Source organism: Scyliorhinus canicula, chromosome 17 (assembly GCF_902713615.1).
Source record: "Scyliorhinus canicula chromosome 17, sScyCan1.1, whole genome shotgun sequence".
NCBI classification, from domain to species: Eukaryota; Metazoa; Chordata; class Chondrichthyes; order Carcharhiniformes; family Scyliorhinidae; genus Scyliorhinus; species Scyliorhinus canicula.
The window spans coordinates 124,157,895-124,185,182 of NC_052162.1; the positions used below are offsets into that span (position 1 = coordinate 124,157,895).

General features: G+C 46.1%; 1 protein-coding gene and 1 long non-coding RNA gene across 2 annotated transcripts in view; both read right to left on the minus strand.

The window, feature by feature from the left end:
- Window positions 1–1,356: 1,356 nt before the first annotated feature.
- The window catches only part of LOC119951593 (zinc finger protein 271-like), a 73,542-nt gene continuing 47,610 nt past the window's right edge, over window positions 1,357–27,288 (minus strand). The window contains exon 3 of the mRNA XM_038774777.1: window positions 1,357–2,344. Coding sequence (XP_038630705.1) covers window positions 1,592–2,344 — 753 coding nt within the window. The 3' untranslated portion in view covers window positions 1,357–1,591. The remainder of the gene's footprint in view (window positions 2,345–27,288) is intronic.
- LOC119951274 lies at window positions 15,915–19,170 on the minus strand. Its single transcript, XR_005457575.1, has 2 exons — window positions 18,912–19,170; window positions 15,915–16,152 (listed from the first exon to the last, which is right to left on the minus strand). It is a non-coding gene; the product is annotated as an uncharacterized LOC119951274 (long non-coding RNA).

A 27,288-nucleotide genomic window follows, 5' to 3' on the forward strand; every position in this document is an offset into this window, starting at 1 on the left:
AATTGTGTTTAGGCAGTGTTGTTTCTAGTTTGTATGTTGCAGGAAAATTCATAAAACTTGAAGTTTTTGTCTTATAATTTGTTCACTGGGTTTACAATTTATAAAAAAAAATTACTGATCTTGCACAGTTGGTTTAGAGGCACAAGTTTCAACTTCCCATTTAAGCCTCAGACAACTTGGTGTCTTCTCTGTTGCTCATGTCAATGACAGCCCAGTAACTGAGCTGAGGGCTGAAGATGCTGTGACCCCTTGTCAGAGCTGGAATCAGTAGAAGGAAGAACCGTTGTTTCTTAAAAGAAAATATTTTATTAAGGTATTTATAATTGTAACAATTTTAACCATCAGGTATCAAAAGGAACAAAACACACCCATCCAGTAACAAACCCCAGCCCACATGGCTTACACAAACAGGACCTCCTTCCCCAGCCCCCCTTTCCACTGGTGTTCCTAACCTTACTCAAACCCCCATGCCCCACCCCACACCCCTGCTCACAGCTTAATTTTTCTTGAAGAAGTCAATAAGCGGCAAACCCCTGTAACGATCCCCTCAAGGTGAACTTGATTTCCCCAACTTCAGGAGTTCCGAGTCCCTCCATCCCAGTAGGATCCGTCTCTGGGCCACCAGAGAGGCAAAGGCCAGAACATCGGCCTCTCCCATCCCCTGGGCTCCTGGATCTTCCGACACATCAAAGATTGCCACCTCTGGACTCGGTACCACCTTCGCCTTTAATACTTCTCCAATGTGGTCAGCAAACCCCTGCCAGAAACCTCTCAGCCTCGGACATGCCCAGAACAAATAAACATGGTTCACAGGTCCCCCCCGCACAGCACCCACATCTGTCTTCCACCCCCTCAAAGAATCTGCTGATCTGCACCCCCGCCCTGTGCGCTCTATGGACCACCTTGAATTGTATTAGGCTGAGCCTGGCACAGGACGAGGAAACGTTGACTCACCTCAGGGCCTCCTCCCATAATCCCGCCTCTAACTCCCCACCCACCTCTTCTTCCCACTTTTGCTTCACCTTCCTTGGGACTCCCTCCCACTCCATCAGAAACACCCAGATAAATTAGACAAAAGAACCATGTAACCACCAGAGCCCATCTTCATGGCAAGGTGACTGCTTTGGGAACTAAATATCTTCCAACATGCAAACACCTTTTCATTCTGTGCCCCTCGTCAAACCTGGAACCAGGTAATTGCAACGAGACTCAAAAATGGTCAGCCCACCAGAGGCAGAGGTGTTAGACCGGTCAGTCCAGCAGAAAGAAACCCTCCAATCATCATCATTCACCAGATGTCAGAATGAACAAAATGCAGTCCTGGATGTCAGTGAAAGCAGAAACAATAACAAGAGCCAACATCTGGAATTTATTGTGAACTTGTTGCCGTCACAACAGATGTGATGAATCACAAAACCCCTCCCCACATTGAGAGCAGATGAATGGTCTCTTCCCAGAATTAACTCACGAGTGTCTCCGGATTATTGAATGTCTCCCCAGCTCAGAGCAGGTGAACGGCTTGTTCCAGGTGTTCCTGCCATTGAACCCGCTAGTGTTCCTGCAGGGTGTATGGATATCGGAATCCCTTCTCTCACTGAGAACAGGTTAACGCCTTCTCCCCAGTGTGAACTCGCTGGTGTTTCTTCAGGCTGGATAACCGAGTGAATCCCTTCTCACACTGAGAGCAGGTGAATGGCCTCTCCCCAGTGTGAATTCGCTGGTGTGTCATCAGGCTTGATGAAGTAGTGAATCCTTTCTCACAGTGTGAGCAATTGAATGGCCTCTCTCCAGTGTGAACTCGCTGGTGTCTCAGCAGCTCCGATGAAGTAGTGAATCCTTTCCCACACTGAGAGCAGGTGAACGGCCTCTCCCCAGTGTGAACTCTCTGGTGTATCTTCAGGCTGGGTAACTGAGTGAATCTCTTCCCACACTGAGAGCAGGTGAATGGCCTCTCCCCAGTGTGAACTCGCTGGTGTGTCAGCAGGTTGGATAACTGAATGAATCCCTTCTCACATTGAGAGCAGGTGAACGGCCTCTCCCCAGTGTGAATTCGCTGGTGTGTCAGCAGGTGGGATGACTGAGTGAATCCTTTCTCACACTGAGAGCAATTGAATGGCCGCTCTCCAGTGTGAACTCGCTGGTGTGTCAGCAGGTCCGATGAAGTAGTGAATCCTTTCCCACACTGAGAGCAGATGAACGGCCTCTCCCCGGTGTGAACCCGCTGGTGTCTCTTCAGGATGGATAACCGAGTGAATCCCATCCCACACTGAGAGCAGGTGAATGGCCTCTCCCCAGTGTGAATGCGTTGATGAATTTCCAGCACAGATGGGACTCTGAATCCCTTCCCACAGTCCCCACATTTCCACGGTCTCTCCATGTTTTGGGTCTCCTCGTGTCTCTCCAGGTCGGACAATCAGTTGAAGCCTCGTCCACACACAGAACACATGTACCGTCTCTCTCCGCTATGAATGGTCTGATGTTTTTTCAGACTACATAACTGGTTAAAGCTCATTCCACAGTCAGTGCTCTGGAACACTCTCACTCGGGTGTGTGTGTCTCGGTGCTTTTCCAGCCACACTGATGTTGAAAATCTTTTGATGCTGACAGATCAAGGAAACATCTCTCCTTGTAGATTTAAAGGCCGATGATACTCAGATCCCAAGGTATCGAGTGACTCTGTAAGACCGAGACGTGACAATTGAGATTCCTGTCTGTAATTCCTCCTCTTGTAATATCTGTAAAAGGAATTTACAAAAGTCAACACTCAGTACAGGATAGAAATTCAGAACATATAATTCTAGTTTCTATGGAACATTCCTTCCTCTCATTCCCTAATCCCTCGTCTCCAATACCTATTCCCCAAACCTAGTCTCCAGGGAGCGGACTCGGAGGGACGGAGTTTCGGAGCTGTGAGGACAGAAACCTTATCTCGGGGATTCACAGCCGAGTCTCCAGGGAGCGGATTCGGAGGGGCAGGGTATCGGAGCAGTGACTGTAGGAAGGATGAGCTGGCTGACCACTGCACCCTGGTACAGGAGGCCATTCAAGCGGGGGGAGGAAGTGGTAGTTGTCGGGGATTCTATAATTAGGGGAACTGATAACATCCTTTGGAAGCAGGACCGAGAGTCCCACAGGGTATGTTGTCTGCCCGGTGCCAGGGTGAGGGGCATCTCTAACCGGCTTGAAAGGATATTGGAGAGGGAGGGGGAGGATCCAGTTGTTATGGTCCACATTGGGACAAACAACATCAACAAGACTCGGAAAGAGGAGCTGTTGGGAATATCAGGAACGAGGAACAAAATTAAAGAACAGGTCCCAAGGGTTATAATCTCTGGATTATTCCCTGAGCCACGTGCAAATTGGCAGAGGGATGAGAAAATTAGGGAAGTAAACACGTGGCTAAAGGAGTGGTGTGGGAAAGAGGGGTTCCATTTCATGGGGCACTGGCATCAGTATTGGGACAGGAGGGATCTGTACCGTTGGGACGGTCTCTATCTGAATCGATCTGGGACCAGTTTCCACGTGGAAAGGATAAATAGGGAGGTCACAAGAACTTTAAACTAACAAATGGAGGGGGAGGGAAAGGCCTCAGGGGAACTCAACACAGTTCCAAAAACAAGTAGCAGGATGGTCTGGACTGGGTACCAAATATACCGGTTATAAAGTTTACAGGAGGGACAGAGAATATGGCAGAGTAGGTGGAGTAGCCTTACTGATTAGAAATACTATCATCTCAATGGTGAGAATTGGATTTGTTTATTGTCACGTGTACCGAGATACAGTGAAAAGTATTGTTCTGCGTACAGTTCAGACAGATCATTCCATACATGAGAACAATACACAGGGCAAACAGAAACACACAAGGTGCCTTCTCCTCCTCCAAAATAGCCCCGTAAACCGCCAATACTACCCCTTCCCCAGTCCCCCTGTCGTCAGCACCTCCTCCAGCACTGTGGAAGCCGGCTCTACTGGGAAACTCTGAATCTCCTTTCTGGCAAAGTCTCGAACCTACATACATCTAAATATTTCCCCCTGCTCCAGCCCATACTTCACTCCCAGCTCCTTCAATCCCGCAAAACGACCCCCAAGAAATAAATCTTTTTTGTGTCCTAATTCCTTTCCAATCCCACTTCCCTGGCTGAAATCTATGGTTATCCTCTCCTTTCTTAAGGAGAAAGTCGACATCGCTTTATTACAGGAAACTCATCTGGATGAGGAACACTTTAAATTGAGGTGGGATTGAGTGGGGCAGGTTTTTTCATCTCCTTTTCATCAAGTGGCAGGGATGTGTCAATCTTTATTAATAAAAATATCACTTTTCTGATTGATACCGCACCAAGGACAAAGGAGGTAGATATGTGATCATTAGAGGTTCGGTGCATGGAGATGCTGTTTCTTTTTTTTCTTTTTTTAAAATTTAGAGTACCCAATTATTTTTTCCAATTAAGGGGCAATTTAGCGTGGCCAATTTACCTATCCTGCACATCTTTGGGTTGTGGGGGTGAAACCCACGCAGACGCGGGGAGAATGTGCAAACTCCACACGGACAGTGACCCAGGGCCGGGATTCGAACCCGGGTCCTCAGCACCATAGGCAGCAATGCTAACCACTGTGCCACCATGCTGCCCTGAGATGCTGTCTCAATAATGAATGTTTATGGATCCCCGAATTGCTCCCCAGAGTTCATTACTGAGGCCTTTGTGGATTTTGCAGAGTTAGCTTCAACTAACTCTTTTGTGGTTGGTGACTTCAACTGTCCCTTAAATCCGCTGGTAGATATGCTCCGGGTTACCAGGTAACCCCCCCCCCCCCCAACCGCCCCCAAGCTGCAAGCTAGGGCGATGGCCTTTACTTGTGAGGAGGTGGGTGAACTTTGCACCCGAGGGGAGGAGATTTTACCTTCTTTCCAGCCCCATATCAATGTCAGACTAGAATCAACAACATTTTTATCTCAAGGACAATCCTACACCTGGTGTCCTCTTGCACCATAGTGAACATCGATTGTGGACCATTCCCCTGTTTCTCTGGAATTTCCACTCGAGCGTTCATCCCCAGGTTGAGAATCTGGAGGTTTGCTGCCTCTCTGATCAGAGATACTTCATATACTAATCATTTTAAGAATGAGTTTGAGCTCTTCCTTTGGGTTAACGCGACCCCTGGTATCTCCCCCTCCATTTTATGGGAGACATGTAAAGTTTATGCTCGGATGCTGAAGAACCAGCAACGTCTGGGGGTTTGTTTCACGAAGGCCGAGCAGAATTATAAGGAGATCTCGAATAAGCTATTGCTGAAGGAGGTTAATGCGGCAAGAGTGGCTTTGGACTCCCTATTGATGCAGCAGGTCGAGAAAGGTTGCGAGGCAGACATTGTACGTGTTTGGCAACAAACCGAGCAAATACTTCACCTGTTTGACAAAGAAAAAGGTCAACATTGAAACAATTTCCTCTGTGCGGCTTGGGGGAGGGAAAAGGGTTGTGAGGACAGAAGAGATAAACAGGGATTTGGGGAACTCTATGGAGGATTATAAAGTCTCTGAAGTCTGGTGAAGTGTTGGTGGATATGGGGTATGTATTCTCTTCCCTGAAGCTTCCGGAGGCCTCAGAAAGCCAGTGTGAGCCTCTTAATGCTCCCCTTTCTAGGGAAGAGGTCTCAAAGGCCATGAAGGAACTGTAGCCGGGTAAAGCACCGGGACTGGAATGGCCGTGGGTTTGAGTTTTATCGGGGGCTTGAGGATTTGTTGTTGGACCCATCGATGGGTATGTATTGTCACTCTTTTGACTCAGGGATGCTGCCATCGACTCTTCGGGAGGCTACTGTCTCTTTGATTCTGAAGGACTCAGAAGAGTGTGCCTCTTATTGGCCAATATCTCTCCTGAAGCTTGACTTCAAATTACGATCTAAAGTTTTGGCGAGAAGGCTGGTGGACATCCTTCCAACAATCGTGCAGGGGAGGGGGAGAACCAGACTGGGTTTATAAGGGGGAAGACTTTCCAGTAACAATGTTGGAAGGTTGCTGAATGTGATTCAGGCTTTTCAGAAATACACAGTGGATGTGCTGGTGATCTTCTTCAATGCAGAGAAAACTTTTGCTCGAGTCGAATTATCTGGTGCATACGATTCGAGGCTTCGGATTGGGTGAGGATTATATCGAGTGGATTCAATTGTTAAATTAAAGGTAAAGTCGCCAAGGTCCCAGATGACCAGAGGCTACTTTCCCCTTTGAGGGTATATCTGACTGGTGGTGATTTAACCTGAGGATCAACACACCTCAGGCAAGAGACAAGGTTGAGAAGGTGGTCCCTTCATGAATAACCTCAGTCGGGAATTGAAGCCTCGCTCTGCATCACAAACCAGCTGTCCAAACAACTGAGCTAAACTAGCCCCTGTTATATTACAGGCTGGGCAGGGGCAGGGCTCGTGGATGGTTTATAGTACCTAATCTTCAGAGAGAGTCTCGACAAATACATGTGTCAAGCTGAGGAACAAAGGATGTCAATGTCTTTGAGAGAGAGAGAGAGACCTGGGCCAAGCTTTCCAGAGTCTGCACCCTCCCTGGATTCACTTCCTTTCTCTTCAGTTGCTGCAAGTGACCAATTGAAGGTGAGAATGAGAAAATAAATGGAAAGGGAGAAAAGAAAGTGTTTTACTCACAGATATAGGAGACAGGAGGAGGTTTCAGTCTGTTTGGAGTTCAATCTCCATTCACACAAAGCCCGCGCTGATTGACTGGAGGACAAGAGTCCTTCCAGGCCTAACTCTTCCCATTGGTCAATACCTCAGCAGGAAGGTCAGGGGTGGGCTTTCCCTCGCACATGCGCAGCCTCTCCTCTCTCTTCAAAATGCGCAGTCCCGTTCCGGTGGAGGGGAAATCACCGAGCGGCTTCTCGCTCTGGCCGGAGCTGTCAGCCGGTTGCCTGGAAACCTTGTCTGGAGGAGGGGGAACAATGAGTGGGGCGGAGCTGCTGTGTCCGCGCGCCGGGCCTGCGCACTGGAACCCTGATACGTCACCGCGGATTCCTACACGTGCGCAGGAACGTTGTTGACCAATGGGAAGAGTTGCTGAACCGGAAGGACTCTCTTCCTCCATCCAATCAGCTCCCCCGTTGTTTGAATGCGGAAACTGGACAATGAGCAAAACGTGGGGCTTCACACAGACTGAAAACTCCTTTTGTCTCCAACATCTGTGAGTAAAACACTTTCTTTTCTCCCTCTTTCCATTTCTTTTCTCATTCTGACCTTCAATTGGTCACTTGCAGCAACTGAAGGGAAAGGAAGTGAATCCAGGGAGGGTGCAGACTCTGCAAAGCTTGGCCCAGCTCTCCCTCTCTCTTAAAGACATTGACATCCTTTGCTCCCTCAGTTTGGCACATTTTTTTGTCTGGCTAAAAGGATGGTCTCTTTCCTAATGTTCACAATTAAAGGGCTGGTTTCTCCAGGCTATGCCTGACTTTTAAGGGGACAGTAAATTAATACCAGACAGAGACATGTCTCGTGCTGTTATCCGGTACAGATTAGATATATTATTTATGGTTCTGTAATAAAGTACAATGGGATGTGGGGGTCATTGAATATATTCATGGATGAGTTGGATAGATTTTTAATAAATTGGTATGTTTTAAATCATTTTTTAAACAATGAATGCAACAGAGTAACAGAAAAAAATCATGGCAAATGGGCACAGAGCGGAACAAAAGATATTGCCAACATAAATCTAAGCAACACATTGCAGAATTAATTTGGAACAGGATATTTGAGGGACCAGAGCCTCGAGATGAAATGCCAGATCAACTGAAGAACCAGTTAACAGGTTAAAGTAATGAGTGGGGAAAGAGGGTAAGATTATATAACATTTCAGTTTGTAAACCCCAAAATTTCACAGACTAACAGCATAATCAAATTAAAATGAATAACACAACATAGATGACATAGAACTCCTGTAGTGCAGAAGGCTATTCGCCCCTTCACATCTGCACTGAGCTCCAGAAAGAGCATTTCACTGAGGCCCACTCGCCATCCTATCCTCGTAACCCGGTACATTGATCATGGTCAACCCACCTAACCTACACATCTTGGACACGAAGGGGCAAATTAGCATGACCAATCCATTTTCACTGCACATCTTTGGACAGTGGGAGGAAACCGGAGCACCCGGAGGAAACACGAGGAGAATATAAAACTCCATACAGACAGCAACCCGAGGCTGGAATTGAACCTGGATCCCTGGCACTGAGGTCGCAGCATTAACTACTGCGCCGTACTCCCGACCTGAGTTAAATTGAATTCACTCATGGAAAGCCCAGAAGGAGCAAGTCAGTCAAATTGGAGCCTATGTATTTGAGATAGGAGTCCCATACTTTACCCAATGCATAAGACTCAGAATGAATTGTAGACATTAAAAATTGCATGGAGATGCATTCCATAATCAGCCGATGCCAGTTTTGGATAGAGGGAGAACTGACTGGTCTGCTTCTGTATTGAGCCAGATGAATGTTGGCTCCATCCTAACTCAATCTCTTATGAACCTAAAACGAGAGGCCAATTGATGAAGCCTGATTTGTGGGAGACTTTACCCTCCCTTAGCTCCTGGTGATTGGAGCTTAACAGACTTGAGGCGAGGTTTCTTTTTGTTCCAGGTAGTTATAGATGTTTACAGCATGGAACCAAGCCCTTCGGCCCAGCTTGTCCATGCTGCCCAGTTTCTATCACTAAGCTAGTCCCACTTGCCAGCATTTGGCCCATATCCCTCGGTACCCACCCTGCCCTTGTAACTGTCTAACTGCTTTTTAAAGGACAGAATTGTACCTGCCTGTACCACTGCCTCTGGCAGCCATTCCAGATGCTCACCAGCCTCTGTGTGAAGAATTTTCCCCTCTGGTCTCTTTTGTATCTCTCTTCCTCTCACCTTAAACCTATGCCCTCTAGTTCTAGACTCCTCTACCTTAGGAGAAAGTTGTCGACTATATACCTTATCTATGCTTCTCATTATTTTATAGACTTCTATAAGATCACCACTAAGCCTCCTACGCTCCAGGGGAAAACGTCCCAGCCCACCCAGCCTCTCCTTATAACTCAGACCATCAAGTCCTGGCAGCATCCTGGTAAATCTCTTCTGCACTCTTTCTAGTTTAACAATATTCTTTCTATAATAGGGTGACCAGAATTGAACACAGTATTCCATGTGTGATCTTACCAATGTCTTGTACAACTTCAATAAGACATCCCAACTCCTGTATTCTATATTCTAACCAATAAAACTGAGCATACTGACTGCCTTCTCCACCACCCTGTCCACCTGCGACTCCACCTACAAGGAGCTATGAACCTGAACTCCTGGATCTCTTTGTTCTGTAACTCTCCCCAACTCTATACCATTAACTGAGTAAGTCCTGCCCTGATTTGATTAATTTCTCTAACGACTCTGGTCGACAGCAGTATAGGCAGCATCTGCAGAGGGTACAACCGTCTGGGCAACACATTCATTTTAATGAAGGCGATCCTCCCTCGCCATGAAATCGGAAGAGCCGACCACCGGGCAAGGTCCCACCTCATCGTCACGATCAGCTGCGGAAAGTTATATGTGGCCCTATATAGCTGTCTGAAAGAGGGGCCATTGACACTTCCAGGTTTTAAATGGCATGGGGGGGGGGGGGGGGAGGCATCTGAAGGGGAAGTTGGCAAGAGGGGGTTTACCCCTCAACCCCTCCCCACTGGCATGGCCTCAGACTCAGTAAAACTGATCTCGTAACCAGAGAAGCCAGTAAATCTATGCACTACTCCAATAATGGCTGGGACTGAAACACTGGGGTTTGATACAAACTGCAGCCCGTCATCTGCACACAGAGTGATTTTGTGCTGCCTCACCCCACCCCCCCTCCCCCAGTCCCAATATCAGAGGATCTGATCTGATATCCTCCGGCAAGGGCTCAGTGGCCAGGGGCACAGAGGAGAGCCCTGTCTAGTCCCTCTCTGAAGCTCAAACTGCGACACTCTTAAACCATTGGTGAGCACCACCGCTGCTGGTCTGTGATATAACAATTGAATCCAACACATCACCAGATTACTCAGACTCGTATAATCCTGCATAGATTTACAAAATCCCTGTGTATCTCATCCTTTTCCATCCTCAAGCCACAGAGAGGGATTTGCTCTAAAGTCGGCCTTTTTCTTTGTCAAACAGGCCACGTATTTGCTCGGCTTATTCCCAAACTCGTACAACTTCGACTTCACAAACTTTCAACTTTTCTCGACCTGCTGAGTCAACAGGGAGTCCAAAGCCACACTTGCTGCATTAACCTCCTTCAGCAATAGCTTACTAGGAGGCTTCTTATAATTCTCCTCATCATTGCCAAACAAACCTCCAGATGTCGCTAGTTCTCCAGCATCCTGCACCTTTTATTAGCAGGGTAAGAAATGATCAGCCCCGAGCATAAACTTTACACGTCTCCCACAAAATGGAGCAGGAAATACCAGGAGTCGAGTTAACCCAAAGGAAGAACTCAAACTCTTCACGAAAGTGCAGAATAAATGAACTCAGGGAGGCTCCAAACCTCCACATTTTCGACCTGGGGGTAAGCCCTCGAGCAAAAACTCCAGACAAACGGGGGAAGGTCTGCGATTACGATGCTCCCTGTGGTGCAAGTGGACACCAGGTGTAGGATCGTCCTCGGCACAAAAAAGTTGTAGATTCTAGTCTGACATTGATGTGGGGCTGGAAAGAAGGTAAAATCTCTGCTCCTCGGGTACAAAGTTCTCTAAACATCCACATAACCCACCTCCTCACTGATCCCGGACCAGACCCCAACAGTGGCTCAGATACTGGACACAAACCCCAATATTTTATTTGTGTTTTGTCAGACTGTGAGGAAAGGATACCTCACTCCAGGAGTGATTTCACAAAAAATAGGGCCATGCTATATGGAAACAAACGTTATTATTGACACAATATTAAAATATATTTAACATCACACCAGAAAACAGCTGACAATTGGCCCTTAAGTAATGCTAATCAATACAGTAACCCTTAACTGCTACCTTTATTCCCACTCAAACAACAAAAACACCATCTCCGCTCTCAATCCACTGTTAAACACAGTTAGCCCTCAGCAATACCTGCTTCACACAGATGTTCTTTGAGAAAGAGAGATCACGTGTCACCACTTTAAAGAAAATATCTGAATCCTGTCAGAACCATGAAGAAACTTGGGAAGCTGTTTTGGCTTGTTTCAGCTCACCTTCTGAATTGCTTGGAAAGAAACTGCTAATCTAGTTACAGCCATATCTTTTCAACTGAACTGAGATGCCTGACCTCTGCTCACATCTTGAACTAATTCTCAACTAAAACACTGCTTTGCTGCAAAAAGCCTGAAACCGTGGCTCCTCCCAGTACTGACACCATCTTACCAAGCTGAAATCTAATTATCTCCACAGGGAATCCCCTTCATCCAAACAACATTCCATTAGCCCGCGCTTTTTATGATGCTTTAATTACATATCTGGCTCCAAAACTTAGTTGTCCTTCAAAAAAAAAAATTCAGAGTACCCATTTTTTTTTTCCAATTAAGGGGCAATTTAGCGTGTCCAATTGACCGACTCTGCACATCGATTTACATTGTGGAGGTGAGACCCACGCTGGCACAGGGAGAATGTGCGGACTCCACATGGACAGTGACTCGGGACCGGGATCAAACCCAGGTCCTCGGCACTGAGGGGCAGCAGTGCTAACCACTGTGCCGCTCTGCTGCCCCCAGCAATTAATTTAAAGACAATATGCTGAAGCTTTGGAATTCCCTACTCCAGAGAATTGTGGAGCCTCCGTCATCAAGTATTTTGAAGACCGAGATTGATAGGTTTCTCTATATTGAAGATATTGAGGGATATGGGGGATAGTGTGGGAAAATGGTGCTGAGATAGATCGGCCAATGATCTCATTGAATGGTCGAGGAGGTTTGATGGGCTGAATGGATGACTGCAGCTCCTATTTGTTATGATCTCTGTGTCCAGGACAGGAAGCAGTGAGCAGGGATCTGTCAATCAGCCTGAATCAGCACCTTCAGGAGAATTGGGAGGGTGAATATTAGATACAGCAGAGTGAGAATGGAGAGAGAGTGTGTGGGATGGAGATTTACAGCATTTGGAGAATGAGAGAGGAAGGAATGATCCATAGAAATTGAAACAACCTGTTCTGAATTTCTATTATGTACTGACTGTGATGTCTTTTGCAAACTCCTTTTACAGGATGTGAAAAGGAGAGGATTTACAGACAGAAATCTCAAACATCACGTCTAGATCTGATAGTCACTCGGTTCATCGGCCATTAAATCTATGAGAAATGTTGACTTCAACAAAGCTAAAAAAACATCAGTGTGACTGGAAAAGCACCGAGACACACACACCCGAGTGAGAGTGTTCCAGAGCACTGACTGTGGAAAAAGCTTTAATCAGTTACACAGCCTGAAAAAACATCACACCATTCACAGCGGGGAGAGACCGTACACGTGTTGTGTGTGTGGACGAGGCTTCAACTGATTGTCCAACCTGGAGAAACACGAGGAGACCCAAAACATGGAGAAACCGTGGAAATGTGGAGACTGTGGGAAGGGATACAGATTCCCATCTCTGCTGGAGATTCATCGACGCATTCACACTGGGGAGAAGCCATTCACCTGTTCTCAGTGTGAGAAGGGATTCACTCAGTTATCCAGTCTGAAGTTACACCAGCAAGTTCACACTGGGGAGAGGCCATTCATCTGTTCTCAGTGTGGAAAAGAATTCCCTCGCCTATCGAGTCTGAAGTTACACCAGCAAGTTCACACTGGAGAGAGACCGTTCACCTGCTCTCAGTGTGGTAAAGGGTTCACTCAGTTATGCAGTCTGAAGAAACATCAGCGAGTTCACACTGGGGAGAGGCCATTCACCTGCTCTCAGTGTGGGAAGGGATTCACTCAGTTATCCAGTCTGAAGAGACATCAGCGAGTTCACACAGGGGAGAGACCGTTCACCTGCTCCCAGTGTGGGAAGGGATTCAGTGATTCATCCAACCTGCGGACACATCAGCGAGTTCACACTGGGCAGAGACCTTTCACCTCTCAATGTGGGAAGGGAATCCATGATTCATCGCACCTGCTGAGACACCAACAAGTTCACAAATGATTACAGGGGTTGGATTCTGCTGTTATTGTTTCCGCACTCAGTTACATCAAGGACTGCATTTTGCTCATTCTGTCAGTTGGTCAATGGGGTTGGTTTCTTTCTGCTGGACTGGTCGTTCTCACGGCTTTGTCTCCAGAGGGCTCATGCTCTTCGAGTCTTGTTGTGACTACCTTGTTTAAAATTTGACGAGGATCACAGATTGAAGGGGTGTTTGGAAGTGGGAAGATATTCAGTTTGCATTTCTGTTTGGATGCCCCCCCATATCCTGCCACATTGCCATGAAGATGGGCCCTGGTGGTTACATGTTTTTTCTGTTTAATTTTTCGAGGCCTTTCTCACAGAAGAAAACTATCAGGGTATGGAGGGGGCAAGTTGGCTGAGGTGCCTGGGAATCCACATTAAATGGTGTGATGGGAATCAGGTAATAGCTAATATTTAAGGCATTATTATTCATCTGCGGGGGGGGGGGGCGTTACTTAGCTCAGTTGCCTGGATGGCTGATCATGATGTGGAGTGACTCAAATAGCAGGGGTCCACAACCATGAAGGGTCCACCTTCTCAACATTGCCCCTCGCATGAGGTGTGGTGACCCTGAGGTTAAATCACCAGTTATCTCTCACTCTCTCAAAAGGGAGATCAGCCTCTGGGACTTTGGCAACTTTCATTTCACATATATACACCAAATATAGATTCCTTCAGGGAACAAAAATCCAGCAGGAAAAGTTATGCAATTGATTCCATTTGATCAAAGGAAGAAGCTCATAAAGTGGCCAAAATAGCTGGAAGCCTGAGGATTGGGAACTAGTTTTAGAATTCAGCAAAGGAGGAACAAGAAACTGATAAAGAAAAAATTGAATATGACAGCAAACTGGGGAGAAACATAAAAACCGACTGGAAAAGCTCCTATAGGAATGTGAAAAGAAAAAGATTAGCAAAGGCCAATGTGGGTCCATTCCAGGCAGAGACAGGAGAGTTTATAATGGGGAATAAGGAAATGGCAGAGAAACTAAACAATGTGTGTCTGTCTTCACGGAGGAAGAGACAGAAATTGTCCCAAAAAGACGAGAGAACCAAGGGACTAGTGAGCACGAGGAAACTGAAAGAGATTAGTATTAGTGAAAAAGTAGCACTGGAGAAATTAATGTGGTTGAAAGTTAATAAATCCCCAGAAGCTGATGCTCTACATCCCAGAGTGTTGAAAGAGGCGGCTGTAGAGATAGTCGATACATTGGTGATCACCTTTCAAAATTCTATAGGTTCTGGAATGGTTCCTGCAGATTGGAAGGTGGTAAATGTAACCCCACTATTTAAGGAGGGAGAGAGAAAACAGGGAACCACAGACCCATTAGCCTGACATCAGTAGGAGGGAAAATGCTACAATCTATTATCAAGGATGTGATAACGTACAAATTAGGAGCAGGAGTAGGCCACTCGGCCCCTCGAGCCTGCTCCACCATTCAGTAAGTTCCCGGCTGATCTGATTGCAACCTCAACTCCGCACTCCCGCTGACACCCCGATAACCTTTCACCCCCTTGCTTATCAAGATTCTATCCAACTCTGTCTTCAAAATATTCAAAGACGTTGCTTCCACTGCCCTTAAGGAAGAGAGTTCCAAAGACTCAGGACCCTCTGAGAAAAAAATTCTCCTCTGCCTTAAATGGGCAACTTATTACTTTTAAAGTGACTCCAATTTCTAGATTCTCCCACAAGAGGAAACATCCTTTCCACATCCACCCTGTCAAGGCCCCTCAGGACCTTTATACGGTTCAATCAAGTCACCAAAACTCCATTGGACACAAGCCCAGCCTGTCCAATCATTCTTCATAAGACCAGCCTCCAATTCCAGGTATGAGTCCAGTAAACCTTCTCTGAACTGCTTCCAACACATTGACATCATTCCTTAAATGAGAGCAATACTGTACACAGTGCTCCAGATGTGGTCTCACCAATGTCCTGTATAACTGAAGCATAACCTCCCTACTTTTGTATTCAATTCCCCTTACAATAAACAATAACATTCTCTTAGCTTTCCTAATTACTTGCTGTACCTGTATATTCGCCTTTTGTGATTTATGCTCTTGGACACCCAGATCCCTCTGAATCTCAGAGTTCTGCAATCTCTCACCATTTCGATAATAAGCTTTTTTTATTCTTTCTGCCATGATGGACAATTTCACATTTTTCCCTCATTATACTGCATTTGGCAGATTTTTTCCCCACTCACGTAACTTATCTATATCACTTTAGTCTTCTTATGTCCCCCTTCACAATTTACTTTCCTTCCTATCTTTGTATAATTGGAACATAGGAGCAGGAGTTAGCCATTCAGCCCGTCGAGTCTGCTCCACCATTCAATACGATCATGGCTGATCATCCACTTCAATGCCTTTTCCCCCATACTATCCCCATAGTCCTTTGTGTGGGCTGGTTTAGCACAGTGAGCTAAAACAGTTGGCTTGTAAAGTAGAACAAGGCCAGCAGCGAGGGTTCAATTCCCGTACTAGCCTCCCCGAACAGGCGCCGGAATGTGGCGACTAGGGGCTTTTCACAGTAACCTCATTTTAAGCCTAATTGTGACAATAAGCAATTTTCATTTTTTTCATTTCATGGAAATGCAAGTTTTTAAATTGAAGATTTCTGTTATCCGATCTCATTATCTGGAAATTAATTGTCTTCAGCCATCCCCAACTCACCATTTAATAAATTCACTTTGGTTCAGACAAGACTTTAACCAATTAAGGCAAAGGCAGAATTCTCTGGATGGTAAATTTAAAAAGAAATTTATTAAATGAGTACGGTTTACTGAAGAACTTTAAGACATTGACTTTTACAACTTCATGTGGGTGATCAGTCTGTAGCAGCGTAACCCTCTCTGGCTCCTTTTGACAGTATTTTCCTTGGAACCCGGCCTCGGGAATCTTCAGTACTTGGCCACTAATGAAGACCTTCAGAACGTCTACTTTTATCCCCAAAGTGACCATTACCTCACGTCAGAGTTGGGCCTGTTGTAACATGACAATTGGTCAATTTGGTCACTGGATTAATTTAATTCCCAATTACTGACACCAACTTCTCTCATTATCTCAGACAGAAATACAATAGAACTGTTTCATACTATCCCTTTATCTGATTCTATACAATCCCTTATTCATAGTTTCAAATGTTGAGGCTAATCAGAGTTTGAAGGTCTCTCTTGCCAGTACATTTATCCTCATTGCACATTCTTTATACACAGCAATTAAGCTTTTACATTTACACAGCAAATAAAACTCAGTATTTTTGATATTACTGATTCATTGATTGTCACTTAATTGAGGATCATTGCTTATTCAGTCATCTGTTATTGACTGGTAGCTAATTAATACAGAAATCTTTGATACATTTGGTTAAGACAAGCCACACTGGTTGAAAGAGACAATTTCTTACTCATCTTCAAATAGAACACTGAGGGCAGCAGATTTCCTTTCCTAAAGGACATTAGTGAACCAGATGGGCTTTTACAACAATCGACAATGGCTCATTAGACTTTTAATTCAAAACTTTTATTAAATTTCAATATCTGCCACAGCTGGATTTGAACCCAGATCCCCAGAGCATTAACCTGGGTCTCTGGATTACCAGCCCTTCTCAAAATTGTAAAATGCTGTATTTTTTCAAACAAATTCTGCTACTTCTACAGTTTTTAGAATCATTTTGGTTGAAAGTGTTAATTAAAAAAATAAAGATCTAGTCTTTTACAAAATAATTACCAAATATACCAATTCACTAATGATAATTAGTGTTCACTACTGAATAATCATTGGTTTAATGACTGGCTTTTGATATGTAATCAATACAGAGTTAATATAGAAAAGATACAAAATGTGAAACGCCTGCAGGGAGCCACATGTTTGAGGTTAAAAAGGCTTCCTTGACCTTGTTATTTATGGCAGTGAATACACAATGAAAATAACAATTTAAAAACTTTATTTGATTGCACATGGGTACTTAGTTTCCTAAATTACAGCAGTAAATGTTTCAAAAATACTTCATTGGCTGTAAAAGACTTTGAAGGTCCAGAGGTCATGAGAGGTGCTCTTGAAATGCACCTGTTCTAATTGTCAGCAAACTGTGTCCTCACCAAAATCATTGATAAGGATTGAATCTTAATTTTTGCAATAATCGTGTTTTTGACACCATTTTCATCACTCTGTGAAAGTACAGGCACACGATATCCACAATTATTTGTTGTAAAACATAGCGAGCTGTTGTGATTTGGAATGCACTGTCTACAAACGGTACTGGAAACTGATTGAACTGTACCTTCAAAAAAGAAATTTAATGCATTCATGAAAAGAAAACAAATGAGTCGAACAATGGTATTAATGGGTAGCTTTACAAAGAGCTGGCATGGGAAACATGGGCCAAGTGGATTCCTTCTCTGCTCTGAGAGCGTTGTGTACATCTAGAGTGGTAATGACCCGGAACCTACTTCCTATGAGGGCAGCAAAAGGAGAGATAATGGAAAAATTTCAAAAGGAAATTGGATGGCACTTGAGAGAAATGAATCTACAGGGATTCGAGACAATGGGACTGACTGGTTGGTTCAAGAGAGCTGGCATGGATTCAATGGGCTGAATGGCCACTTCCCCACCCTCCAGATACTTTGAGCTCAGAAGAGAAATTTCAGCTGCTCTAGTCTCTCCAACTCCACCAACTCCCTCATCCCTCGTGCCATTCTCTTCAATCTCCTCAGCACCCTCTCTGAGAACTTCACATCTTTCCTAAAGTGTGGGGCCCATATATAAGGTTCCATTCCAGAGGGATAGAATTGAAAAGCAGGGAGGTTATGTTCAACTTGTTTAGAGCCAGGGTTAGACTACACTGGGAGCACAGTCCAAAGATGTGCGGGTGAGGTGGATTGGCCATGATAAATTGCCCTTAGTGTCCTAAAGAATAAGGTTAATGGGGGGGGGGGGTTGTTGGGTTAAGGGCATAGGGTGAATATGTGGGTTTGAGTGGGGTGATCATTGCTCGGCACAACATCGAGGGCCGAAGGGCCTTTTCTGTGCTCTACTGTTCTAAATACTCTAAATACACTGTCAACATTTGTCATCTCCATTTAGAAAAAGGAAATGGAGGCACTGGAGAAGGTGTAACAAAGATTCACAAGAATAATACCAGAATTGAGAGCATTTCACCCTCAGGAAAAGCTGGGGCTGAAAGAGAAGACTGAAGGGTGACCTGATGGAAGTCTTTAAGATGATGAAGGGGTTCAATAATCCAATATGGATTTCAATGAGAAACCTCTTTGCCCAGCGAGTGGTGAGAATGTGGAACTCACTACCACAGCGAGTGGTTGAGGTGAACAGCATGAATACATTGAAGGGGAAGCTAGATACATACATGAGGGAGAAAGGAATAGAAGGAGATGCTGATGGAGGGAGATGAAGAGGGGTGGGTGGAGGCTCATGTGGAGCATTAATACTGACAAAGACCAATCGAATCGCCAGGCCTGGTCCTGCAGACTCAATGGAACAGAGACAAATGCATTTATTTTAGATCTACCTGTCATGGGGGAAAAACACTATTTACTATCCAGGATAAAATAAAGGTCCTTCATCAGCTTTTGTGGATCATTTCAGTGGAAATGTGCTCTCCCAGGCTCAAAGAGCATCAGCCCACTGGAAGCAAAGTCGTGAGAACGGCCAGAATATACCCATTGTACAGAACCTTGGTTAAACCCCAGCTGGAGCAGTTTGTGCAGTTTTACTTCCCTTACCTTCGAAAAGATATTATGGCTTCACAGCGGGAGGCAACGAAGGTTCACCAGACTTGTTCCTGGGATGGTTGAACTGTCCTATGAGGAGAGATTGGGGAAACTGGGTCTGCAATCTCTAAGTTGTGAAGAATCAGAACAAACACATAGAACAAAGAAAAGTACAGCACAGGAACAGGCCCTTCGGCCCTCCAAGCCTGCGCTGACCATGCTGCCCGTCTAAAGTCTTCTACACTTCCGGGGTCCATATCCCTCTATTCCTATCCTATTCATGTATTTGTCAAGATGCCCCTTCAATGTCACTATCGTCCCTGTTTCCACCACCTCCTCCGGCAGCGAGTTCCAGGCATCCGCCCGCTACCCTCTGTGTAAAAGACTTGCCTCGTACATCTCCTTGCCCCTCGCAGCTTAAACCTTTTGTCCCCTAGTAATTGACCCCTCTACCCTGGGAAAAAGCCTCTGACTATCCACTCTGTCTGTGCCCCTCATAATTTTGTAGACTTCTATCAGGTCGCCCCTCAACCTCCGTCAGTCCAGTGAGAACAAACCAAGTTTATTCATAGCCCTCCATACCAGGCAACATCCTGGTAAATCTCTTCTGCGCCCTCTCTAAAGCCTCCACATCCTTCTGGTAGTGTGGCGACCAGAATTGAACACTACACTCCAGATGTGGCCAAACTAAGGTTCTATACAGCTGCAACATGACTTGCCAATTTTTATATTCAATGCCCCGGCCAATCAAGGCAAGCATGCAGTATGCCTTTTTGACTACCTTCTCCACCTGTGTTGCCCCTTTCAGTGACCTGTGGACCTTTACACCTAGATCTCTCTAACTGTCAATACTCTTGAGGGTCTACCATTCACTGTATATTCCCTCCCCGCATTAGACCTTCCAAAATGCATTACCTCACATTTGTCCAGATTTAACTCCATCTGCCATCTCTCCACCCAAGTCTCTAAACGATCTAAATCCTGCTGTATCCTCTGACAGTCCTCATTGCTATCCGCAATTCCACCAACCTTTGCGTCGTCCGCAAACTTACTAATCAGACCAGTTACATTTTCCTCCAAATCATTTATATATACTACGAACAGCAAAGGTCCCAGCACTGATCCCTGCAGAACACTAGTCACAGCCCTCCAATCAGAAAAGCACCCTTCCATTGCTACTCTCTGCCTTCTATGACTTAGCCAGTTCTGTATCCATTTTGCCAGCTCACCTCTGATCCCATGTGACTTCACCTTTTGGACTAGTCTGCCATGAGGGACCTTGTCAAAGGCCTTACTGAAGTCCATATAGACAACATCCACTGCCCTCCCTGCATCAACGATCTTTGTGATGTCCTTGAAAAGCTCAATCAAGTTAGTGAGACACAACCTCCCCTTCACAAAACCGTGCTGCCTCTCGCTAATACGACCACTTGCTTCCAAATGGGAGTAGATCCTGTCTAGAAGAATTCTCTCCAGTAAATTCCCTACCACTGATGTAAGGCTCACCGGCCTGTAGTTCCCTGGATTATCCTTGCTACCCTTCTTAAACAAAGGAATAACATTGGCTATTCTCCGGTCCTCCAGGACATCACCTGAAGACAGTGAGGATCCAAAGATTTCTGTCTGGGCCTCAGCAATTTCCTCTCTTGCCTCCTTCAGTATTCTGGGGTAGATCCCATCAGGCCCTGGGGCCTTATCCTCCTTAATATTTTTCAAGACACCCAACACCTCGTCTTTTTGGATCTCAATGTGACCCAGGCTATCTACGCACCCTTCTCCATACTCAACATCCACCAATTCCTTCTCTTTGGTGAATACTGATGCAAAGTATTAATTTAGTACCTCACCCATTTCCTTTGACTCCACACATAGATTCCCTCTCCTGTCCTTCAGTGGGCCAATGCTTTCCCTGGCTACCCTCTTGCTTTTTATGTATGTGTAAAAAGCCTTGGGACTTTCCTTAACCCTATTTGCCAATGACTTTTCATGACCCCTTTTAGCCCTCCTGACTCCTTAAGTTCCTTTCTACTTTCTTTATATTCACACAGGCTTCATCTGTTCCCAGCCTTCTAGCCCTGACCAATGCCTCCTTTTTCTTTTTGACGAGGCCTACAATATCTCTCGTTATCCAAGGATCACGAAATTTGTCATATTTATCCTTCTTCACAGGAACATGCGGGTCCTGAATTCCTTTCAACTGACATTTGAAAGCCTCCCACATGTCAGATGTTGATTTACCCTCAAACATCCGCCCCAAATCTATGTTCTTTTGTTCCTGCCTAATAGTATAATTAGCCTTCCCCCAATTTAGCACATTCACCCTCTTACCCTTGTCCACCAGCATTTTAAAACTTACTGAATTGTGGTCACTGTTCCCAAAATGCTCCCCGACTGAAGTTTCTACCACCTGGCCGGGCTCATTCCCCAATACCAGGCCCAGTACAGCCCCTTCTCTAGTTGGATTATCTACATATTGTTTCAAGAAGCCCTCCCGGATGCTCCTTACAAACTCTGCCCTGTCCAAGCCCCGAGCACTAAGCGAGTCCCAGTCAATATTGGGGAAGTTGAAGTCTCCCATCACAACAACCCTGTTGCTTTTACTCCTTTCCAAAATCTGTCTACCTATGGGCTGTTCTATCTCCCGCTGGGTGTTGGGAGGCCTGTAGTAAACCCCCAACATTGTCACTGCACCCTTTTTATTCCTGATCTCTACCCATACAGCCTTGTTGCCCTCTGAGGTGCCCTCCCGCAGTACAGCTGTGATATTCTCCCTAACCAGTAGCGTAACTCCACCACCCCTTTTACATCCCCCTCTATCCCGCCTGAAACATCTAAATCCTGGAATGTTTAGCTGCCAATCCTGTCCTTCCCTCAACCAGGTCTCTGTAATGGCAACAACATCAAGCTCAAAGTTCATCTGCCTTACCTGTTAAACTTCTTGCATTAAAACATATGCATTTCCGGCCACCAGTCCCGCTGTTTTCAGCAACATCCCTGTTGCCATGGTGGCCCTATTTCCCAGTTCTCCCTCAATTTTTTGCGCACTCTGACCTATTGCTCCGGTACCCAACCCCCTGCCGTACTAGTTTAAGATCAGCCATGAACTTACTGAATGGTGGAGCAGGCTCGAGGGGCTGAGTGGCCTACTCCTGCTCCTGATTTGTATGTTATCACATCCTTTATAATAGATTGTAGCATTTTCCCTCCTACTGATGTCAGGCTAATGGGTCTGTGGTTCCCCGTTTTCTCTCTCCCTCCTTAAATAGTGAGGTTACATTTACCACCTTCCAATCTGCAGGAACCATTCCAGAATCTACAATCTGAAAGATGATCAATGTATCCACTGTCTCTACAGCCACCTCTTTCAACACTCTGGGATGTAGAGCAGCAGCTTTTGGGGATTTATTAACTTTCAACCACGTTAATTTCTCCAGTACTGCTTTTTCATGAACACTAATCCCTTTCAGTCTCTACTGCTCACTAGAGCCTTGGTTCTCTTGTGTTTTTGGGACAATTTCTGTATCTTAATAATAATAATCTTTATTGTCACAAGTAGGCTTACATTAACACTGCCATGAAGTTACTGTGAAAAGCCCCAAGTCGCCACATTCCGGCCTGTTCGGGTACACGGAGGGAGAATTCTGAATGTCCAAATTACTTAACAGCACGTCTTTCGGGACTTGTGGGAGGAAACCGGAGCATCCGGAGGGAACCCGTGCAGACTCCACACAGACAGTGACCCAAGCCGGGAATCGAACCTGGGTACCAGGAGCAGTGAAGCAACAGTGCTAACCACTGGGCTACCATGCTTCATCCGTGAAGACAGACACACATTGTTTAGTTTCTCTGCCATTTCCTTATTCCCCATTATAAACTCTCCTGTCTCTGCCTGGAATGGACCCACGTTGGTCTTTGCTAATCTTTTCCTTTTCACATTCCTTTTGGAGCTTTTATGTCGGTTTTTATGTTTCTCGCCAGTTTGCTCTCATATTCTATTTTCTCTTGATCAGTTTCTTGGTCCTCCTTTGCTGAATTCTAAAACTAGTTCCCAATCCTCAGGCTTACTACTATTTTGGCCATTTTATGAGCCTCTTCCTTTTATCTAATGGAATCTTTAACATTTCTTGTGTGTGGGATGGTTGCATCGCTTTTCCTGTCTCAGATTCCCTGAGAGACAGAGAGAGAGAGAGAGAGACAGACAGAGAGAGGGAGACAGAGCATCAGCTCACGAGAGGAAATGTTGTGAGACCGGCCAATCCAGCAGAAAGAAACCCTCCCCACCGACCAACTGTCAGAATGAACACAATGCCGTCCTGGATGTACTTGAAGCAGAAACAATAACAGCAGAATCCAACCCCTGTGATCAATTATGAACTTGTTGGTGTCTCAGCAGGTGTGATGAATCACAAAATCCCTTCCCACATTGAGAGCAGATGAATGGCTTCTCCCCAGTGTGAATTCGCTGGTGTCTCTGCAGGTTGGATGAAAAACTGAAGCCCTTCCCACACCGAGAGCAGGTGAATGGCCTCTCCCCTGTGTGAACTCGCTGGTGTGACTGCAGGTTGTGTAACTGAGTGAATCCCTTCCCACACTGAGAGCAGGTGACTGGCCTCTCCCCAGTGTGAACTCGCTGGTGTGAGTGCAGGTTGGATGAGTGAGTGAATCCCTTCCCACACTGAGAGCAGATAAATGGCCTCTCCCCAGTGTGAATGCGTCGATGAGCTTCCAGCTCTGATGGAGATCTATTTCCCTTCCCACAGTCTCTACATTTCCACCGTTTCTCCATGTTTTGGGTCTCCTCGTGTCTCTCCAGGTCGGACAATCAGTTGAAGCCTCGTCCACACACAGAACACGTGTACAATCTCTCCCTGCTGTGAATGGTGTGATGGTATTTATTCAGGCTGTGTAACTGGTTAAAGCTCTTTCCACAGTCAGTGCTCTGGAACACTCTCACTCGGGTCTGTGTGTCCCGGTGCTTTTCCAGTCACACTGATGTTTAAAATATTTTGAAGGCAACAGGTCGGGCAAACATTACTCCTTCCAGATTAAATGGCCGATGAACCGAATCTGTCAGATATGGACGTGATGTTTGAGATTTCTGTCTGTAAATCCTATCCTTTTAACATCCTGTAAAAGGAGTTTAGAAAAGACATCACTGTCAGTACAGGATAGAAATTCAGAACAGACAATTCGAGATTCTCAGGAACATTCTTTCCTCTCTCATTCCCCAAACGCTGTAAATCTCCATCCCACACACTCTCCCTCCATTCTCACTCTGCTGTATCTAATATTCACCCTCCCAATTCTCCTGAAGTTGCTGATTCAGCTGATTGACAAATCCCTGCTCACTGCTTCCTGTCCTGGACACACAGACCATAACAAATAGGAGCTGCAGTCAGACATTCGGCCCATCGAGCCTGCTCCACCATTCAATGAGATAATTGGCCGACCTACCTCAACACCATTTTCCAACACTACCCCCTTGATATCGTCAATATCTAGAAACCTATCAATCTATGTCTTGAAAATACTTAATGACTGAGGCTCCACAGTCCTCTGGGGTAGAGAATTCCAAAGACCATATTGTCTTGAAATTCATTGCTGGGTGGCACAGTGGTTAGCACTGCTGCATCTCAGGGCCGAGGACCCAGGTTCGATCCCGGCGCCGGGTCACTGTCCATGTGGAGTTTGCACATTCTCCCCGTGTCTGCATGGGTCTCACCCCCACAACCCAAGAAGATGTGCAGCGTAGGTAGATTGGCCGTGCTAAATTGCCCCTTAATTGGAAAAAAAAGAATTTGGTAGTCCAAATATTTTTTTAAATAAATTCATTGACCGGGGATTTGGGGGTCACTGGTTAGGCCAGCATTTACTGTCCATCCCTAGTTACCCTTCAGAAGGTGGTGGTGAGCTGCCTTCTTGAACTTCTGCAGTCTCTGCGGTGTAGGTACACCCACTGTGCTGTTAGGGAGGGAGTTCCAGGATGTTGCCCCAGCGACAGTGAAGGAACGGCGATATATTTCCAAGTCTGTCTGGTGAGTGACTTGGAAGGGAACCTCCAGGGGATGAGGTTCCCAGGTATCTGCTGCTCTTGTCCTTCTAGATGGCAGTGGTCGTGGGTTTGGAAGGTGCTGTCTATGGAACCTTGGTGAGTTACTGCAGTGCACAATCAAAATGGCTGCTCTGTCCTGGATGGTGTCGAGCTTCTTGAGTGTTGTTGGAGCTGCACTCATCCAGGCAAGTGGAGAGTATTCCATTACACTCCTGACTTGTGCCCTGCAGATGGTGGACGGACTTTGGGAGTTCAGGAACTGAGTTACTTACCATAGGATTCCCAGCCTTTGACCTGCCCTGGTAGCCACAGTATTAATATGGCTAGTTCACTTCAGATTCTGATCAATGGTAACCCCCAGGATGTTGGTTGTGCGGGTTTCAGCGAAGGTAATGCCACTGAATGTCAAGGGGTGTTGGTTAGATCCTCTCTTGTAGGAGATGGTCATTGCCTGGCACTTGTGTTACATCCTTGAGTGAAGAAATCCTTCCTCATATCAGCTTTCTCCTCATTTTCCTGCCGGTTCCCCATGACCCTCGGCTGCCTCGTCAATCAGAAATCTGTCAGGGGGGGGGGGGGGAGGGAGGAACCACGTGAAGTGGGCGTGGGAGGAGCTACTTTTCCTGCAGGTTCTGGCGCCACTCGCCAATAATACGTAATTTATCCTGATTGCCCGGCACTTGTCTACTTCATCCTTGAATTAATATTTATCAGGTCCCTGAAAGACTTCGGGATTGGGTTTGGTAAGATTATGCCAAAGAGCTTTAAGAAATCCGGTGATAAAAGAGGGCAGGAGGATTCAGTGGGGGTGGAGCCGCCTTTTCAACATGACAGCCTGACCCTCAATAGGTGTCTCGACCCCGCGCTCTCCGGGGCTCTCTCGGAGGTGGCGAACATGATGATTGCCGACATTCTCCGTGTTATTGACCTGAGGCTGAGTGAGCTGACTCAATATCTGTGAGCTCATGAGGCCGAGCTGTAAAACATCATCAAGAGGCTCGATAATCTGGAGGAGAGAATCCTGAACGTTGAGCAAGATGCCTCCTCGGCGGAGGCAAGAATTCAATCCTTGGAAAACTGGCTGAGTGATGTGGTGGACTCCTGGAGAACTTGGAGAACCGAGGGTCAGAGAAAGAACATCCGAGTAGTCGGCCTGCCGGAAGGTGTGGAGGGTGAGGCTCCCGTTAGGTTCTTCGAGGACCAAAGTCAGAGGAGAATTATAAGAAGACCCCGAGTGAGCTATTGCTGAAGGAGGTTAATGCAGCAAGAGTGGTTTTGGGCTCCCTATTTACTCAGCAGGTCGAGAAAAGTTGGAAGTTTGTGAGGTCGAAGTTGGACAAGTTTGGGAATAAGCCGAGCAAATACATGGCCTGTTTGACAAAGAAAAAGGCCGACTTTAGAGCAAATCCCTCTCTGTGGCTTGGGGTATGGAAAAGGATCATGAAGACGGAGGCGATAAACAGGAATTTGGGGAATTCTATGCAGGATCGTACAAGTCTGAGCAGTCTGGTGATGTGTTGGTGGGTGTGGAGCATTCTTTCTCTTCCCTGAAGCTTCTGGAGGCCTCAGAAAATCTTAATGCTCCCCTTTCTAGGGAAGAGTGTCAAAGGCCATGAAGGAGCTGCAGTCGGGTAAAGCCCCGGGAACGGATGGCTGTGGGTGTGAGTTTTATTGGGGGGATTGAGGATTTGTTGTTGGACCCGTTGGTAGATATGTATTGTCACTCTTTTGACTCTGGGATGCTGCCACCGACTCTTCGTGAGGCTAATATCTCTTTGATTCTGAAGGTGGGCAAGGACCCAGAGGAGTTGGCCTCTTATCACCCAATCTCTCTTTTGAATGTTGACTTGAAACTGCGACCTTATGCTCCGGCGATAAGGCTGGAGGACATCCTTCCGACAATCGTGCGGGAGAACCAGACTGGGTTTATACGGGGAAGATTTTCCAGGAACAATGTTGGAAGGTTGCTGAATGTGATTCAGGCTTTTCAGAAATATCCATTGGATGGGCTGCTGATCTCCTTCGATGCAGAGAAAGCTTTTGCTCGAGTTGAGTGGAATTATCTGGTGTATCCGCTGCGAGGCTTCGGGTTGGGTGAGGATTATATTGAGTGGATTCAATTGTTATATCACAGACCGGCAGCGGCGGTGCTCACCAATGGTTTAAGGGTGTCGCAGTTTGAGGGTCTAGACAGGGCTGCCCTCTGTCCCCCTGGCTGTTTGCGTTGGCCATTGAGCCCTTGCTGGACGATATCAGATCGGATCCTCTGATATCGGGACTGGGGGGTGGGGTGAGGCAGCACAAGATCACTCTGAGTGTCGATGACGGGCTGCAGTT